The following is a 19,749-nucleotide window of genomic DNA, read 5'->3' as shown; positions in this document are numbered from 1 at the left end:
GCTTTTCGCATAACAAACATACAGCTTCTTTGCCAAAAGTAATCTGGCAGTGGTCTGTCCAATACTGAGCTACAGCTCACTTCATCGGATGCATCCGATGAAGTGAGCTGTAGCTCATGGAAGCTTATGCTCAAATAAGTTGGTTAGTCTCTAAAGTGCCACAAGTACTCCTTTTCTTCTCGCAAATACAGACTAACACGGCTGTTACTCTGAAACCTGTCCAATACTGAGTACCACATGGATGTTCGGGAGCGGGGCGGTAAATTTTGATAACTGGGTTACAAATTTGCAAAAAAGGACCCATGTCTTCCTTGCAGTTAGAAGGCCCAGAATGAGAGGCTTAGAGGTGAGGTGTAGACAAGCAGTTGGGGGCAACATTCACCTCCTCCTCTGAGAGATGTCTGTTTTTACTTTTGAAACTGGGATATGCTGTCATGTTGCTGGGGATTGTTTTGAGCTCATTAACATGCATATCGTCTGTCACCTTTTGCTGCTTTCAGTGTTTGCTTTGAAGTTGCCTTGTTGGAACTCTTGGCTGTCATCTGTTTCTGGCCTTGCTCAGGCTTGCCTGCTGGTTTCTGTATTACACTTTTTCTTCTTCATATTAGTCATATTCCGCATTAGCGGTAATTACATGAGCAATCTGAAATGCTTTTAGTTAGATATTGTAATGTTTCTGCTTCAAACCAGGCTGTATAAAAATAACTGATCAAAACAGTTCTTATATTTCATCTCACTGTTTTCTTATTTGTGAGTACACATCACCAAGGATATAACCGGACACCGTTAACTTAGGCTTGAATAAAGACTGGGAGTGGATGTGTCATTACACAAAGTAAAACTATTTCCCCATGTTTATATCTCTTCCCCCGCCCCCCCACTACTGTTCCTCACACATTCTTGTCAACTGCTGGAAATGGCCTACCTTGATTATCACTACAAAAGGTTTTTTTTCTCTCCTACTGGTAATAGCTCACCTTACCTGATCACTCTTGTTCCAGTGTGTATGGTAACACCCGTTGTTTCAAGTTCTCTGTATATATAAAATCTCCCCACTGTATTTTCCATTGCATGCATCCAATGAAGTGAGCTGTAGCTCACGAAAGCTTATGCTCAAATAAATTGGTTAGTCTCTAAGGTGCCATAAGTACTCCTTTTCTTTCTGCGGATACAGACTAACACGACTGCTACTCAAACTTTTCATGTACTGTTTTTCTACACTGAAAAGGTCTGTCTGAACTTCTTTGAAGTACGTACGTGGCCTTTTATTTCTGTTTGGTGAATATTCCTCACACCAGCCACCATCACTGGATACAGACATGAATAGTAACACAACCTGAAGACAATGTCCTACGTTCTCCACTGTTTGGAGAGACATCACCTACTACAGGCCTGGCCCAACAAAGAAAGTAACAGAACGCCACTAGCCGTCACCTACAGCCCCCAACTGAAACTTCTCCAGAGCATCATCAAGGATCTACAACCTATTCTGAAGGACAATCCCTCACTCTCACAGACCTTGGGAGACAGGCCAGTCCTCGCTTACAGACAGCCCCCCAACCTGAAGCAAATACTCACCAGCAACCACACACCACACAACAGAACCACTAACCCAGGAACCTATTCTTGCAACAAACCCTGGTGCCAACTCTGTCCGCACATCTATTCAAGGAACACCATCATTGGACCTAACCACATCAGCCACACCATCAGGGGCTCGTTCATCTACACATCTACCAATATGATATATGCCATCATGTGCCAGCAATGCCCCTCTGCCATGTACTTTGGCCAAACTGGACAGTCTCTACACAAAAGAATAAATGGACACAAATCAGACATCAAAAATTGTAACATTCAAAAACCAGTCAGAGAGCACTTCAAATCTCCCTGGACACTCAACAACAGACTTAAAAGTGGCAATTCTTCAACAAAAAAACTTCAAAAACAGTCTTCAATGAGAAACTGCAGAACTGGAATTAATTTGCAAACTGGACACCATCAAATTTGGCCTGAATGAAGATTGGGAGTGAATGGATCACTACAAATAGTATTTTTTCCTCTGCTGATACTCACAACTTCTTGTCAACTGTTGAAAATGGGCAACATCCACCTTGATTGCATTGGCCTCATTAGCACTACAAAAGTAATCAACTGTTGAGAATAGGCCACTTCCACCTTAATTGAATTGGCCTCGTTAGCACTGACCCCCCCACTTAGTAAGGCAACTCCCATCTTTTCATATATATATATATGCCTTATGCTTAGTAAGGCAACTCCCATCTTTTCATATATATATATATGCACACACACATATACATATACTGCTTACTGGATTTTTCACTCCATGCATCTGATGAAGTGGGTTTTAGGTCACGAAAGCTTATGCCCAAATAAATTTGTTCATCTCTAAGGTGCCACAAGGACTCCTCGATGTTTTTGCTGATACAGACTAACACAGTTACCACTCTGAAACCTGCTTGAAGAGAGTTTCCCACGTCCCATACAAATCGTTCATGGGATTTTTAGGTAGTCACCAACACTATTAGTAACTGCACTCAATTTTCTGCAACGAAAGCCACTGCAGTTTATGACAAAGAAAAAAATACATTATGCACATTTGTTTTTCAAAATTCTATAATGTAATTTAAACTGCAATACTGAATCAACGTGAAGGGTGAAAATTTCCATCAGACTTCCACTTCCAAAACATTTTGGAAATATGTTTTCGTATTTATTGTAAAGCCCCAAAACAACCCATCATCTTCAAGTTTTTGAAAAGCTCTTTATTTTGGCTTGAAACTGATCATGCTTCATCTTAGGTAAGAGGGAGATTTATAAAGAAAGTTTCAATTTAATTGACAAACCATTTTTTCAGTTATTACGCTTCAGAACAATTGCTGGGTTTTTTGTTGTTGTTGTCCTCCCCAATTTGGAAAAAAAAAGCAGTGTAAGCTTTCTCATCTACTCAATTAAAAATAAATGGCTTGTCGTGAAAGAAGGTCAGTCTGGTCCAGTGCACATATTTGGACAGGATCACTTTGACAAAGTTTAGTTCCCAAATTAAAATGTTATTCAAGGTCAAGTAGTTAATGCTGGAACCTCCTCCGGTCCCCCTGCTGGGATTATAACTTTCTTTAAGTAGCTTGGCCAACGGTCACGGAAGTTACCACTCCAGAGGCATGCCAAAGGAGGTTATCTACTGCAAGCCTTAGCAGCGTCACTAGAGTTTATAGCCACTGCTGGAATAGCCAGAGACCTCACAGAAATTAAAGCTTAAGAAGTTGTGTGATTACATGAGAATCTTAGGGTATGCTGGGGAAGCACTTTAATGTGGCTGTGTAGCCGCAGCTCCAGCACGGAGTGAGAGCTCTCCCAGTGCTGTAATAAAACCACCTCCACGACGGGAGTAGTTCCCAGCGCTGTAGCACTGTCTACACTGCATCGCTCCGGGGTGTGTTCTTTCACACCCCTGAGCAAAGAAAGTTTCAGCGCTGCAAGCGGCAGTATAGACAAGGCCTTAGCTTTCATTTTAAAATTAAAGTTTCTAGCCCTCAGAGTTGTGGAGAAAAATCCAGAAAACGTGACCTGTCAGAATGCAAATAAAAAAAATCCAATGTTTATTTATATTCCAAAATCGTATGATTTTTAGAGCACTCATATGTTTTGGGCAGCCAGCTCTGGATTTTGGAGTGTTTGGGGGCTGGCAGCACTAAAGTCCTGATATGGTAGTTAGCGTTTGGTAATAATCTCTTTGTCTCTAGTTACTTCTACAAGATAGCTCTCTGTGATATCCAAGCACCTTCCTGGTGTTTCTAGAGATGTATTATAAAACAAGTCTAATCTATTACCCTTCCTGTATCTGATTCTCAGTGTTTGTGACGTTGGAACATATAGTGTATGCCTTTTATATGGTTACAGGTCTTTAAATATTACAATTTATATTGCTGCATTTTGGGTGTTTGGGGGGATACATTTAACAAAGCAAAGCCCAAGAGAGATTATTCAGCTATGCAGCCTAAATTATCTTTTTTTTTTTTTTTAATTTCTTCAGTCAGTTCCAGTTATAGTCCCTTGTACCATGTTAAATAATTAATCTTCTCCTCCCTTCTTGGTTTTTTCAGCCCTCAAATACTTACAATCTTTTTCGTATTCCCTATCCATAAACTGGATTCAGGATAAACGTTTACTAGATGCACAGGTTGCATCTACACCAGCTACACAATTCCCTCTTGACCCCAACTGGTGTTGAACTCAACTGCCCTGCTAGCAAGGGTATGGTCACATGAATTGAACACCTATTGTGCAGTCGACCCCTCCACAGCAGGACAATCAAGTTCAACACAAGTTGAGGAGTTTCAGAGTAGCAGCCGTGTTAGTCTGTTGAGGAGCGTGAGGGACCTTATCCAACCCTCAGTGTTGAACAGTTAAAATCCTAGCATAGATACAGCGCCATAGCGTGGAAATAATACTTTCCTGCTCCACATTATTATGCCTCTCCTGTATGTGACCCAAAATTGCAGCAGCTCTTTTGTCACAATGCTGCATTGCAACATTTGGAGAGGTTACTGCCTCTTCATCAGTTAAGACTGCACCCAGCTTCCTCATGCAAGCTGGAAGTCAGTTCAAACTGGTTTTGGGTTACAGGTCCTTAAAAAAAAAAATATTACCCAGATTTGACTTATAGCTAATATTTCTGTCTTCCTCTCGTTCAAAAATTACTTACTACCCCTGCCAATTTTCCATATCATTAAGTCACCTTACTATTTTTGAAGAACACACATTACAATTATGCAAACTGAACAATTTTTTATTGTGCACAGTTGTGGGGCCACTCCTGCTCAGATCGATACCTGTGGGAGCTTTTTGCCATTGACTTCAGCGGAAGCAGGCCCGAGCACCAGTGAGCAGTTACTCTCTAGTGGCTGACTACAGCTTAGAATGAACAGAACGTTTCGCCTGTAGCTAAGTGATTACAGATATCTGCCACAGTGCAACAGGGAAGTGCTCTTTGTTTCTGGACCTGGAGGACAGGGTTCTAATTGTATCTCTGCAGACATGTTATATATTAAGGAGAGGAGACTGCCTCTTCATACTTTAGGTTCCAGCCTGGGTTCCATTAAAAAGGCTGATTCTGAAAACTCAAAAGAAAAAATTCTCATGCTTTCACATAATTTACGGCTTGGGTTTTGTAAGTGATGTGGTAGATAGAGACACTAACTGTTAGAGCAACTTTAACTCATTTTAAAAGAAAGATTTTTGGTTTTGGAATCCATTTTATTTACTATATACTGCCACAATAGGGGCTTGATTCTTCCACTCTCCCAAGATGAATAAAATCAATCATTTGAGGGAGGGGGCGGGGGAAATCTTTTTTTTTTTTAAATTGAAATTAAATACAGGGTGTTTTTTTTTGTTTTTTTTTTAAACCAAACATTTAAAATTAAATTTGAAATAAAGACAATTTACGTTAAGGCCTAAACTTACTATAATTTATTTAAACGTTTAAATTAAATAAAAAATGTTAAGCAATACATATTTGCGGCCAAATTTTAAAGGCAGTCAAACCACTGAACTGGTGGAAGTCATGGCTAAGCACCTGGGACCAGAATTTGATGAAGTGCTCAATTAACTTTTGATGGCAACTGCCTCTTCTGCCAGTGCACAGAGAATATTTTCTTCATTTCAATTTATTCAAATAGTTCAGTTCAATGCATAGTTCACTGAAAGTTAAGAAACCACTTGAGAACTGAAAAAGCAGGAAACCTTGCTTTCCTCTTCCACTCTAAGAATCAAAGCGAAGTGTGAATGGACAAGATCTACCAGTTCTAAAATCCTGAAGAACATGGTGACTAGAAACAAGCAGTTCAATTCACTAACCACAAATACTTCCCGTGTTTAATAAATCAGTTTTAAATCCAAAATATGTTTTGATAAACTTTCTTATGTATATACCACACTTCAGGTAGTTTTATTTAACTAATAAAAAAAATTTCACAATGCAGTTTTTGTGCATTTTTAATTGAATTTGAATTTCCATCCAAACAGAGCTGGACACAAATCACAAGAAAGAAACTAATCATCTTGTAAATAAGAAATGCATCTTTCACCATTTTCTTATAGTAAATACTAAGAATCTGAAAAAATGTAAATTAAGCGATATAATTGCTTAAATAAATTAGTACAGATATAGCATACCCACCCGGTTAGCAAAAAAGCAGCCAATTTACTGTAAAGGCTATATTTAATTGTAAATCAACATGTTTTGATGGCTACTACCGAATAAGAATTAAACTCTATGTAGGAAAATAAAAAGTAAAAATGAAAAACAAGATTTGAATCCAAGTTTCCTGCTTGCTGATTTAGAATCAATCCGCTCTGCACTGTCCTGCACCTTGTTCAGAGCATATTCTGATTTCTCAGTACATAACACCTACTTAGGGCTCTCTGATTACACGAGGTGCAAAGCAGTGGACATTCAGGGCAACAAATCTTTGCCTGTGCTAGTGCTTTCCGAGCACGCACTTCGCACTGGATACCTGAGTTTAGGATTCTCTCTTTAGACACTCCAACTCAAGACTTTCTTCTACATGTTTAGTCACTACCACTGAATATGTGATGATTGAGTTTTGAATAGGAACCCAGTGGAAAGTTTGCAGAGGTGAATATGACTAATGACTAATTTTCTGGTCTGAATAACGCCAACCTGAGTAATCCCAGCAGAAGCCATTTTGTTCACATTGTGCCTGCTGCTAGCACAGGGTTATCAGGAAAAGTAAACAACATATATATGTTTTGGAGCATGGCGCGAAAAGACAGCCCTGACAAGACTCCATTACAGCAGAGACACAGAGAGCCCCCCTTACATTCAGAAAACTCAGCCTGGAAAAAGCAAAAGTAAAACAAAACCCTGGAGAGCAAAAGTGATATATTTTGCCAATCACTTTCTCCTTTACAGTCGCTTAAGATTCATAGTCTTTCTCACAACCCGGCTTCACTGCTGCTTGGGTCTGCAATAATGTCAATCCCATTTAAGACATTGCCGTCTGTTACTTTGGAAATTACTGTGATGGTGGTTCATGTTAGGCACTGGCTTCCTTGCAGGAATAAAAAGTGAAGGTAAGATGGGCTATGAGGGATAGTGACCTTAGTCAACCAAAAATTATGATCTAAACAGAGAAAGTGAAATACTTGTAGGTGGCAAATACATTTCAGTTTCATTTATGATCTATTTTTAAGAGTTCTTATGGTACAGTACGTAAGTGCCTCTTTAAAAAGGAAAAGGTAAATTTGAAAGGGGAGAATTGGGGGCGAGGGGAAGGGTTGTGCAGTTTGTACTCACATACACTGTGGATTAACTCACTCTACAGAGAAGCTGCTTGTCTAATTCAAACTCAAAGGCTTAACTTGTCAGTGTTGCCATGAGCAGAAGCTGTCAACAATTAATTCGCAGCTGCAGGTGACATGCAGGCCTTGGAAATTCAATTAGCTGAGAGCCATTTGGTAGAGGCAACCTCTCTTAAATGATGGTGAGAGACCATGGGGGAAAACTGGATTTGGACTGTGACTGTCAAGCATAATTGGGGCTGAACAATTTTTAAAAACCATAAAAACGTGCCGCAAATGGGCAGCAGACAGGAGGGGGAATAAATGAAATTCCACCAGGTCACATCCAATCAGTACTTCAGCATTGTGTGAAACAGCAGAAGTGGAGAGACCCAGCAGCTCCTAGATTTTCATTTCATTTCCCGTTCTCTGCTTCACTAAAAACTAGGACATTTACGGTAGCTCTCCTGAAAAGGATAACTAACCTCTGTTTCCTGTCAAAAGCTTTTAACCTTACGCCACAGCATTTCAGGTAGAAGTTTTGTTTAAAAAGACCCTATGGCTGTACTACCTTGCTTTTAGCGACATGGCTGTGCAGTGTAGCTGCTGTTTGTCGGCGGGAGAGAGCTCTCCCGCCAACAAAAAACTTCCAGTCCCCACGAGCGCCAGCGGCTTCGTCGGCAGGAGAGCGCTCCTGCCAACAAAGCGCTATTCACACCGGTGCTTTACATCGGTTAAACTTTTGTCGTTCGGGGGGGGAGGAGGGGGAGAGGTGTTTTCAACACCTCTAAACGACAAAAGTTTTGCCGACAAAGTGCCAGCGTCGACATACCCTAACTCCAACAATTAAAGGGTATATCTAGAGAGCTTCTAAGGAATGCCATCCCACCGTTTGTTTCCACTGCTCGAGTCTCTAGGCCTAACTAGTGAAAGGATATGGTTCCTTTTATGGAGGCCAAAATCATTCTAAAATTAAGTTGTAATAAGTAGGCTGGAACAACAAGATGTCTTCATGATCTAAAAGTCATGCTTCTTTTACTAGGCTGAACAGAACCATTGTCCCAAATGCACACATCCACCAAAGCTTTTCAGAGGTTACAAATTGAAGACAGCTATGCTATTTGATGGTCTGAGTCATTCAGCATATTCAGAAGCGACGTGTTTGAGTATGTTATCAGACTATGAAATATGGCTAGAAACATAAATGGAGATGAGGTCTTGTTCTTATGGAGCCAATTTCTGGAATACATTCTAGTCCTCTTTCATTGTGCCTACATGTTGCTATCACCCCAGTGTTACTTCCGAGCTAGCATATACAATAGTGCTGCTCTCTGGCAGGCCCGCCGTCGGAATGTGTATTTGGACTAGCAGAGTCTCTTTTTCTCCTCAGGTATCCAGAGGAAGCCGAAAAGGAAGCAGAGTTTCATCTAACATATAATGTCATTGGGCCACCCCGTCTCAGACACGAGACATGTAAGAGGCTAGAAAGTAAAAGAAAGACTGGAGACAAAACTAAGAGAAAAGTAAACGAAGTAGAAAGGGACACGAAAAAAACCAACAACAATGAAGGTTGGGAGGAGAAGAGATGTGCCATTTGAGAGAAATATAGGGAAAATAAGCACCTCCAAAATTCATGGCTACGTAAAGTGCCAACATTTAAAAACTGCTAGCAACCCACTGCTCCCCTAAAACCATGATGTGAAGAAAATGAAATTATGATAATACTCTGCTTTACTTTTCACCCTGCAGCAAGAAATTTGGTTAGATGAAACATGAAACCCTGACCATTTTGCATTGCTTATTTTAAGACCAGATTTGCAGTATGGGAAATTCATTGCTTAAAAGAAAACAAGCAATCTTGGACCTGAGTGTCTTTTCACTACTGCTCATTAGTATCTATCAGTTTCCTCTAATTTTCCCCACAAGAAATGGGCTTAGATCACACCATATACTCAACAAAACACCCTGTAACATCCCTTTCCATCAAAGCCAGGCCCCAATCATCCTTTTCCCCTCTTGTTACAACATGGCAAAATGCCATTTGAAAAATAACACTTCAGTTCTCTTTTGTCAAACTGCCCTTCAGACAATACTGTGGGATAATTACACTGTGGAGCATGTGTTAGGACACTCTCAGAGCTGACAGCTACCTACAGCAAAGCTATCAAACATCCACCAGACACCCAAAACCACCCAGCTCATCTTTCATGGGCTCTGGGTCAGGGAGGAAATATGCAAATCTTCCCAGCAGAGGATCATTGTCATGAAAAATAGTTTTACAAAGATATTATAAAACATATTGAACAGGACACACACAGGAGTTTCTTCTCATTTAGAAACCCCTGTTGCCAATGACAACTTCAAATACAACTTCATCCACAGCACCTTCAAGAAACCCAAGACTTTTGTGGCTCATACATGACATATCAGCCACACTTTCATACAGTCAGCAAAAACAGATTCAGGGAACCAGGAATGAGACAACCTTTTCTGTGCAAGGCAAGAGTTAGAAAGACAAAGAGGAAAAAAAGAAAATCAAAATTCCCTCCTCCCTGTTTTTCAACTTCTGATTAAAAAAATTAAAATATAACATTGCCACTCCTTTGTTCTGAGCTTCCTTTCATGGGAAGCATACAAAATCCTCAGTTGTTTCCTCATAAACCCTGTGGCCTGGGGCAAAGTACTTAGTATTGCAGCAACCTTAACTTATGAATTATTCTGTTTTGCAGGCATTTAGCCCATTATCAACATTGCTGTATCTTATATGGTTGAAATGCATCATTCTGGAAAAGAGTTACTGGTTAAAAAGAGCAAGAAGGCCGCGTGAATGAAAACAGGCCAGTTTAAATATTGAGTCTAACTAAGAAAAGATGAGGAAGGGAGCATTTGCATCAGAAGAGAACCACAAAAAGGGTTAGAAAAAAAAAGAAGAGGCAAGCAGACAATCTGAAGAGCTTCTGGTTTACATTAATCCATCCCTGGTAATGTATGGCTGAGATTTTCAAAACTGGCTTAGAGAAACTGTGTATTCTAATCACTTAGATGGCTTTGGAAACTTCAGCTTACACTTTAGTTAATAACACACTGATAGTCAAATAGCTGGCTAGTCAGTTTTCTTTTCTGCAGTGGAGGACGTAAACAACTCTTTCCCCTCCCCTCCAGCACCCACCTGGGACTCAGGCCATCTCCAATGTAGTGACTCAAGAAATGTGGTCATCACCTCATCTCCTGGGAGCATGATTTTTCACCGGCCTTTACCACAGAAAGTAACTGCAGCAGTATCACACCCAAACCTGAGGTTTAAGGAGCTGAAAACCTCCTCCAAAACAGCGAATACCTCTTAAAAACAAGTCACTGAGGCTATGGTTATGTTACAGTTTAAGCTTTGTTGCTGAGGGATGTGAATTAGCCACCCCCCTTAGCGACATAACTTATGGCAATTTTAGCACCGGTGTGAACAGCGCCATGTCAGCGGGACAGCTTCTCACGGCGACATAGCCACTCCTGCTCAGGGGGTACTAGAGTAATTAGCAGACAGGAGAGCTCTCTCCTGTCAGCTTAGAGCATTGGTGCAGCTGTAAGTTCTCTCAAGTGGCCATAGCCTAAGGGGTGTATAAAAGCTATGTGCCATATTTTCCCCACCCAGCCACATGGTGCTCTCAAACCTCAGATCTCACACCACATCACAAAAAGCGTGTAACAATCAACCCTTCCAGCAGCCCCTTTCCCTCCAGCCTCTGCTTCCTTAAGTGTTCAGTTTAACAGGTTTCAGAGTAACAGCCGTGTTAGTCTGTATTCGCAAAAAGAAAAGGAGTACTTGTGGCACCTTAGAGACTAACAAATTTATTTGAGCACTGAATGCACCCGATGAAGTGAGCTGTAGCTCACAAAAGCTTATCTCAAATAAACTGGTTAGTCTCTAAGGTGCCACAAGTCCTCCTCCTCTTTTTGTTCAGTTTAAGGCATTCTATTGGCAGCTCCTGCTCAGAAAAACAGCAGCAATTTCACTCACCTCAATGGGCTCAGAAGGTATTTTCAATTTGGATAATTTGGCCTTGGCATTTGCTTTTAAATCTGCTATTTTCCCATAGGGTTGTCCAGGGTATTCCTCTGGAAGTGGCTTGAGCTCCGGTGACTCATTTGGCGCCTGATCTTGGCCATCCATTGGTCTGACGTATGCAGTAGGTTTCTGCTGCATTACACTGTTTTTTGGCGGCAAGGCTGGAGGAAATGTCTGAGAAGATGGTTGGGCCAGATTAATGGCTGAACTGTCCCGGATTTCGTTATCATGCAATCCTGCCACAAAGTCCTGAGGCGATTTAATTGGATGGTAAGTCTGCCCGTGACTTTTGTTGTGGCTCTGTGACCTGGAATGGATATGCTGACTGGAATGTAGAGGTGACAGGGGTGCCACTGGAGAAGACAAAGAGGACAGTAAGGGAGAAAGCTCTGAGAGGGTGTCTTGCAGTTCATCAGCACCATCTTCATCAACACGTCTATCATTTTTCTTTTGGCGACCACCGGGATGGCTTTCTTGACCACTGCGTCCGTGTTCTGGGCCTTGGCTCTGACCACTGGACAAGCTGTGGCTTTTGGTGTGCAAACTTGCAGCTGGTTCCATTCTTGCTTGTGTCTTTGGGTAGCGGATGGAGTTACTAGCAGAGGGGGGAGCCAAACCAGGGGGTCCCATGGCCTGGTGGCGGGTGCTGTGCTGGAATGAGGTTGGTAATGTACTGCTGGTCTTCTCAGGAAAGAACGGGCGATCAGGCTTTCCCTGATGGATGAGAGGAACAATGCTCTTGGGTATCCCTATGAGATTCTGATGGGACTTGGTGCTGATTAGCTCCTTCACCTCTTCGTAATTGCCCAGCATGTTCTGAATTCGACTGGACAATTCATCTTCTTTGTTAGTCTGAAACAGGAAAGTAGAGAGGTGAAAATACAAGAGTTAGAAAAAGATAACCAAGATCCAGTTTCAAGAAAGGCATATTAATAAGTGACTTACTTTCAGAAGAAACCGCTTTATCACAATTTTAGGGTACAGTTATACATGCTTTACTTTCCCTAGGTAGCACTTACTCATGTCTGCAGTCTCCCTGCCGTGAAAGAAGCTGCTTGAACGAGTGTTAATCAAACGTGAATAAAGGGTGCAACCAGGACTTTAGCAGTTCCCCACATCACCAACCAACTACCTTGTTTCCTGTTGTACTTAGTGATGAATGGGTAGTCCTAATGAGTCACAAGTACTCACTGGCTGGCTCATGGAGACCATGAGGTCTCAAACTGGCCCTCCCCACTACATCATCAGCAGAGCTTCCCAGCTTAGCACTTTAGTAATATGCAAAGCGAAACACCTGGAGGTTGCATGTGCCTATTTCAGGGGTTGCAATGCTTATTGACAAGGTTCTGCTGTACATGTAGACATGTTGCAGTGCACACGAAGGTCACATCTCCTTCCGCCTCCCTCTCTGCAACATGATACATTATCAATACCTTGTAAGGTTCTGCAAAGAGGGGGGTATTTTCCGGGTATGTCTCTCTCTCCTGAAGAGCTTCCTGATTCCGTCTCTCTCTCTCTCTGATCCGGAGCAAATTTCTATCCTCATTGTACAAGCTTTCGGAGAGAGAAGGAAAAAAGTTTCGTTAGCATTTTACTTCCATCTAGCACTGTCGAAACAAGGGTCTGCGCTGGACAAAAGCCATTTCCTCAGCTAACACCACACTTCCAACAAGCCAACTGAGTTTAAAATCAGAAAATCTATTGGACAATTGGACCGATCTATCAGTCAGATAAGGCAGTCAGCACATGGTGTGGAAAGAGCTCACACAGCAGATGTGTCAGTGTGTAGGCTATGCTGAAGAGTTTTATTCCTGACATCATACACCAAGGCGAGCAAATGGATTAATAACTTTATAAAAATGCTCAACTAGAGGAGATGTCAGCAAGGTTTCTGACAGCAGAGCTGTCATTCAAATTCAGAGGCAGCGGTCTACATGACAATTGCCATTTTGCCCCCTTCCATAGCAATAATTCTCCAGACCTGATTTGTTAAAATCCCAAACCTCCATTTATAAGCCCCTGGTTTTAAGGGATTATATTTCTTCTAGGCTGAACACTGCATATATCATCCTCTTGAAGAGGTGTAAATTTTAAATTAAATGCTTTATTTTCAATGAAATTTTTTTCCAAGCTGTTTATTTGGGAGGTCACGTAATCTGATGAAAGTATTCAAGCAAGAGGAGGGTTTAAGAATCAAGGGAACACTGACTAGAGCCACTCACAAACAGACAGAGAACAGGGAAGTCCCTTGACCTCTTTGTGCCTACTTCAATTCAGCTACAGAACCGTGACACATCCACAAAAGGAAGACTTTGTAGAAAACCAGATGCAGTAATTGAGCTGCCCTTGACAAATGTTACTGGAAAATAAAAGAATCCATTGCTCTAATATGTATGTACGTTTTGTGAGAGAAAGTCTGTGTGAGTTCCACCCTTCCTTTCTCACAGCCTACTGCACACGCACAGTGATTACATTCCTCTTGACATGATAGGCCACAATGGTGTCCCAATATTAAAATATCAATGATAACTCTCCCCCGAACCCCTCGCATTGAAAAGTTTTAGACATACCCAAAAGAAAGGCAGAGGCCTGTCTTGGCACAGGAGTCAGTTCACTCAGGATGGATTTCGGATGTTTTCTCAATTCTGTGCTAGTCCATGACACATTTTATCATACAAATGTGATGATAAAACACTGTTTGATTGTAAAGATCATATTTTGCTCTAACAGTTCACCCAGCAGTCTGTCCACTGCTGGCAGGGTATCTGAGACTGTTCAACTTTTGGTATATGATGCTATCCAATGGCAAACTTCCAGATAAATGAGTACAGCCAGTACGTACTTATGACATTATGGAAAATTAATGTGCCATATGCAATTTATGTTAGCCATATGCAAATTTTAAAAATAGTTTTCATCTTTATTATTCCTTATTTTTTTCCAAATGTAGCAAAGCATGAATTCCCAATGAGTAGCACTGTACACATATGCCAGATTTGAAAGGCGCACAGTCGATTACAGGAAAAAAAAAACCTCTTTATGAAACATGTTCATGTACTATTGTTACAGGTAAGATGTAGCTGAAATAGTAAGGTTTTTTCAGTTTGTTTACTTTGTGTACTTAACAGCACTGTGTGTGTCGTGAGGTTCACTTATTCCTGTGTACAGTCAGTTAGCCAGTCAGTTTCTCCAAGTGATTTTGTTGTTGTTTTGGAAGGGGAGGGAGAAAGGAAGAGAGTTCACACAGCAAATAAGGTGGAGGGGTTTTGTTGGGGTGTTTCCCCGCCCCCCATCTTTTGTTTTTTAAATAGAAACGTGTGATTGTAAAAGTCACAAATACTGACACAGGGAATCTGGGCCAGATTTAGTACCTGAAACTAGTTTTGCCTCCTTTTTTTAAAAAAAAATGTAATAGATTAAAGTTGACAATGAACCTTGAAGTTTTAAGGATGCTGCTATTTGAATGATCTGGAAAGGGTTTTTTTAAAAACATGGAACAGCATTTTCCCCACATTCTAGTAAGCAAAAATGGTTTAATAAATTTCCTTTGAAAACTTTGCAAGAGTCACTTCACGACTGAGAACAAACATGTAAAAGGTCAGGCCAAAAGGTTTGGGTTTTTTTCGGAAAAAGTTAATAGCACGAACATCAGATCTTAGAATGGACGGGCCCTCCCACTCTTCACTACAGAGTCTCTTTCACAACACTGTGCATCTGTATAATATGAGCAATGTCCTCTATTGGGGGCACCATATAATTCCTTGGCAGGAAAACAGAATCCAATATATCTTTTTGATCTCCGATTTAGGGTGACCAGTCGAAAAGGGATCCTGCCAGGCCAACCCTCAACATAGGAGGTAGGAGCGGGAGAAGGGACATGCCACTGCTTCCATCCCCCAGGCCCCAACCCCCCGCTCCAGCCCTGATCCCCCTCCTGCCCTCCGAATCCCGCAGTCCCAGCCCGGAGCACCCTCCTACACCCCAAACCCCTCATCCAAAGCCCTACCCCAGAGTCTACACCCCCAGCCAGAGCCCTCACACCCCCTGCATCCCAACCCCAGCCCAGAGCCCCCTACCGCATTCTGAACTCCTTATTTCTGGCTGCAACCCCAGCTGGAGCCCTCACCCCCTCCTGCACCCCAGCTCCCTGAGCCAGCCCAGTGAAAATGAGTGAGTGAGGGAGGGTGGGGAGAGCGAGCGACAGAGGGAGTGGGGATGGCATGAGCAGGGGCGGGGTCTTGGATAAGGGGCAGGGCATGGGTGGGGCCTCAGAGGAGGGGCAGGGCAAGGGTGCTCGGTTTTGAGCAAGTAGAAAGTTTGCAATCCTACTCTGGTTACACTATTCAAAAAACAGGAGCTTAAAGCTCCTAAACCCATACTCAGGCCCCATAATAAGTGGCCTTGTTTTAAAAAACACTGAGCATCCTGTATTTCCCGTTCAAGTCAGGATTAATGCTGGGCACTCAGTATTTTTAAAACCAGACCACCTACCCAGGTGTCTAAATATAGATTTAGGAGCCTAACTTTAGATGCCTATTTTTTTAAAAAAGAGTCTTTGCCTACAATCCTAAAGTAGAGAGGGTGCATGTATGTTTTTAGACTAAAGTTTAACCTCTCAATCCCACCTTTCTCCTCTGCTGACCACAATATTGTTAACTACCATGACACCATACTGCATGCTGGTAATAAACTCTGGAGGAGGCTAGACAGCCTGGGGGAGCTGAAAACATTTTCTGTCACCTAGCCAGCCAAGCTATAAAACATCATGTGTAAGACAACTTGAGAACATACTGTTCTTTTTTTCATTTTAAGTGAGGAAACAGGGAGAAATATTTTCCAGCTAGAAAAAGTTATCTACATTTTGAACTTCAATTTCAATTACACGCTCTCTCTTCAGAGAGATATGCTCTAGAAATTATTTTGTGGAAGTTCTGTGGCCTGTGATATACTGGAGGTCAGACTAGATTATCATAATGCCTTCTGGACTTGGAATCTATAAGCGTAAATTGCAGTCACATCCTGAAGTGTTATTTACTTTTGTCCCAACTTCCATCATTACAAAGAGATGTAGGTAAAACTAAGGGTGTGGAACCTCTCTCATCTCACGCCAATATCACGTTTCCAAAGTATTTCCCTCACAGTTCCCGTAAGTATAAACTCACTTTCCCAGTCACATTGTGCAAGAACTGATAGAAGACCCTTCATCATTCATTGGGCATTTGAGGAATGAGCATGAAATAGAAAATTCATCAGCTTCCTCACTAGAGAGCAGATTTAGCTTCTTTGACTTTAAGTGGGGAAAACACTTCAAAAAGACCAAGATTTCCCCTCCCACTTTGCTGTGATCTTTATGCACTGACACCCAGACTGCCATTGTAGATGTACTGAATTCTGAGCATTTAAAAAAAACTTAACACCATAATGATTGTTTTATTTTACAATTATGGCTGAACTAATTCTCATGAAGGCAATGACAGCACAGGCTAGAGCAGGGGTTCTCAAACTGGGAGTGAGGACCCCTCAGGGGGTCACAAGGTTATTACATGGGGGGGTCGCGAGCTGTCAACCTCCACCCCAAACCCCGCTTTCCAGCATTTATAACGTGTTAAATATATTAAAGTGTTTTTAATGAATAAGGGGGGTTGCATTCAGAGGCTTGCTGCGCGAAAGGGGTCACCAGTACAAAAGTCTGAGAACTCCTGGGCTAGAGCAAAGTGTACGCAGGTGTTGTGCAAGCTTCCCCTACAAAAGAAGTTTGCCAATGTTAATTAGAGATACTGCAACATTTTTCCAGCTCCAGACCTAGGGCTCTCCTGAGAGCGGCCACTGAGCTGGTACAACTTTATGTAGAAGGAATAGATCATGCCAAGCAAATACCGTTTAAAATATTAATCTAAACAACATGAGACAATCTGCCAAATCTTGATTTTTAAGGATAACAGATATTTACTTGCTTGCTTGTTTCCAAGAGAATAAAGTACAAAAATACAGAGGCAAAACCCAAAACCATTTAAAGAATGCTGTCAACATTATTAGATTTAGAATAAACCACCCATTCCTCACACAAACCCCTCCCTAACATTTTAAAAAAAACCTCAGTTACTCTTATTTTAAAGGGAGAATCATTTGAAAAATAAAAAGGTATTATGCACCATTATTCAGGATGAGAACAAGCCTTTACTCAAAATGGAGCACGTGTAAGATATGCATTTGAAACATTTTGGGATATTTAGTTAATAAAAATAATTGCAAGAAGTAAGATAGTTTTAAAGACACATATATTGCCCTCTATCAACACATATACAGACAGGAATAGGATGGATATGAAACGTTAGGGAAGGATGGTGTTTTGTAAGATTTCTGATGATGTTTTACGGGATCCTCCATTTCTCTCCCAACCAACTCCTTCAACTAGTATATGCCAGCAATTAACACAGTAACTGCTGGTAATCCATATTTTAATGCATGAAAATGTGTCTAACAAGAGATGAAGATTTAAGATGTGTATTCTTTATTGGACTAGCATATTGCAGGTGCTCTTCTGAAGGAGAAAGAACTCCTTTATTAAGTCTCTCTCTCTCTCTCTCTCTCTCTCTCTCGTTATCTGCAGTAATTTGTTCTTTACTTCAAATGATACTGAGGGTTTTCCCCCCAAAAATATGGTTTCTGACTCAAGGATCTATCAACCCTTGGTTAACGAGAAGCTGGCATGATAGATGTAGCAATTTTCTGCAATATCGCTGACAAACCTTACTGAATTAAATTGAAGTATCTTTGGAGTCTATTGTATTAAATGCAAATGTATTATTATGGGCCTGGACTCTACGTAACCTATTGTGGGAAGATGTGATCTAAACCCTGGAAGGTGTTATGAATTCCAAAGGACTGTATTGAACAATGTGCCGGATAAGAATGCACTTTTGGGACAAACAGTATCAAGTGGTTTGCCTGGGGAATGTCTAGGGGGAGGTGAAAGCAAATTCCCTACCTCTGGTTATGCAAAAACTGGCCTTCTGAAGCTACGCCCTGAGGAGAGAACCACTGGCTATTGATTACCTGTTCCTCGAGTCTCAAGATCAAAGGCCCAAGCTGTATAAAGGAAAGACTGAACTATGAACAGGTGGGATAGCTCTGAGCTAAGACGGTTATGAACTTGTGACCACAGAAAAACCCCTTTTTGTGGGGTATGAATGATTGACTCCTACCAGAGCCCTTGTTGGAATTGGGGGTGATCTCTGGTAAGCTTATCATCATGTGTGTAGATTCCTTTATTATTTTAATATGTTTTCTCTGTAATGCTTTCACCTTAAGAATAAATCCACTTCTTAGAAAGAGCTATGTGGTAACCTGAAACTGCCAAGAGAAAGCAAAGCGCAGATGCTGACCTATTTCAGTGGTCTGGGTTGCTGGCAATATCACAGTATGGCAGGGCACGATGCAGCCTGGAAAATCCCCAGTCAGGAGAGAGAGAGACACAAGTCTCTACCCAAGACAGGCGACAGCTGAGGAGCGGGAAGCCTAGAGTGGGTGCCCTTGAGGGACCACAGAGGGAAAACACAGGTGCAACTGCCCTGAATTGTGAGAGCTGGCATCTTGCCATCCCTCCAGGCGGCTTTGACAGTTATCTGTAAAGACCCAAATAACTCCTTGCTTGCTTAGTTTTTAAAAGTAAACTAAACTCTCTGTCTTTTCAGTCTCTTTGCATTAGTTATGTTCTCAACTGCATGGTGTAGATAAATGTCCTTTAAAATGTCTGCCTGTAATGTTTTGGATGGCTTCAGTTAACATCCTGGGTATTTTTTCCAAATGCAAAATGAGCCAGTTTTCCTTTAGGGAAAAAACGTGGTGAGACAACCTGATCACATTTTCATGGATTGCATCTTTGTGCAAACAGAGATGTCATGTACTGTCAGTGCAAACCTGGGTGGGCCTGGCTGGGGAGGACAACAGGCACATGTTATGGCTAGAGAGCCAGCAGGTTGTTCTGATTATTCTGCTATAAAAGAGACGTCTGAACACATGCTTACACACACACAAAACATCTTTAGCAATAAACTAAAGTTGAAGAGCATTAGTTATAATCTATGAACATTTAAAATTGTGATTTTATTGATATGAAAACCACTACCAGCCTGTAAATCTCTCCCTACTTGACTCAGCTGTGAAGGAAATAAAAATATATATTCTGCTTAAGATCACTGATCATTTTAAATTAAGAAATGAGGTCTAAGAAAAACGTGGAGCTTGTTTTTGTTGAATGATCATAGATCACACTTCTGTTGCTTCCCACAAACTGAACCAAAGAAAAGCAATAAAATGTTATGACGGTGCACGCAGCTCTTCTGATGTGTTATGTACATGTA

General features: G+C 41.4%; 1 protein-coding gene across 6 annotated transcripts in view; it reads right to left on the bottom strand.

The window, feature by feature from the left end:
* AFF1 (ALF transcription elongation factor 1) overlaps positions 1-19,749 on the bottom strand; it is a 166,229-nt gene that overhangs the window by 78,331 nt on the left and 68,149 nt on the right. For all 6 annotated transcript variants that reach the window (XM_077814998.1, XM_077814999.1, XM_077815000.1 and 3 more), the window contains 2 exons: positions 12,820-12,940; positions 11,339-12,238 (listed from right to left, as the gene is read on the bottom strand). In XM_077814998.1, coding sequence (XP_077671124.1) covers positions 11,339-12,238; positions 12,820-12,940 — 1,021 coding nt within the window. The remainder of the gene's footprint in view (positions 1-11,338; positions 12,239-12,819; positions 12,941-19,749) is intronic.

This window comes from Eretmochelys imbricata, chromosome 4 (assembly GCF_965152235.1).
Source record: "Eretmochelys imbricata isolate rEreImb1 chromosome 4, rEreImb1.hap1, whole genome shotgun sequence".
NCBI lineage: Eukaryota > Metazoa > Chordata > Testudines > Cheloniidae > Eretmochelys > Eretmochelys imbricata.
This window is presented reverse-complemented; position numbering and strand designations above follow the sequence as displayed.